The following is a 480-nucleotide window of genomic DNA, read 5'->3' as shown; positions in this document are numbered from 1 at the left end:
GCAGACACCTACTTTGATTGTCGAGAAATCGACACAGTTCATGGAAATTTGCACTCTTGAAACTCACCTGAAAAGCCTCTCTTCTAATTGTTGCAGGTTCCTGAGGTCGGCAACGCCTTTATTGAAGGCCTGGGCGAGGGCGCCGTTATCGAGCGGCTGTAAGTTTACCTGGACGCTCGCCGACGCGAACACGTTGTTGTCGCCTGTGCCCGGCGCCGACGCTGACGCTGCGGATCACGCGGGTTAGAAACGAAGTTATTGGGCCGAAAGAGGAAATGGCTGTCCTGATTGCATCAGTATCTCTTCAAGCAGGCAATTTCCGTGACGCTGCCGACTGTAAGATTAGTAATATCATTCCATGCCATACAGAATCAAACACGTAAGCAACGACCGTGACACACCTGCGAGTGTCGTGGGAGGGCAGCAGACGCCAGGGATATTGCCAGGCAAATTGCACTGCTGTTGAATCTGTAAGACAGA

General features: G+C 51.9%; 1 protein-coding gene across 1 annotated transcript in view; it reads right to left on the bottom strand.

The window, feature by feature from the left end:
- The window catches only part of LOC119593863 (chorion peroxidase-like), a 39506-nt gene that overhangs the window by 33688 nt on the left and 5338 nt on the right, over positions 1-480 (bottom strand). The window contains exons 4-5 of the mRNA XM_037942893.1: positions 402-468; positions 68-227 (exon numbers count right to left, since the gene is read on the bottom strand). Of these exons, the coding sequence (XP_037798821.1) occupies positions 68-227; positions 402-468 (227 nt within the window). The remainder of the gene's footprint in view (positions 1-67; positions 228-401; positions 469-480) is intronic.

Source organism: Penaeus monodon, chromosome 32 (assembly GCF_015228065.2).
Source record: "Penaeus monodon isolate SGIC_2016 chromosome 32, NSTDA_Pmon_1, whole genome shotgun sequence".
Taxonomy (NCBI): domain Eukaryota; kingdom Metazoa; phylum Arthropoda; class Malacostraca; order Decapoda; family Penaeidae; genus Penaeus; species Penaeus monodon.
The sequence above is the reverse complement of the archived record's forward strand: the minus strand, read 5'-3'. Positions and strand labels throughout refer to the sequence as shown.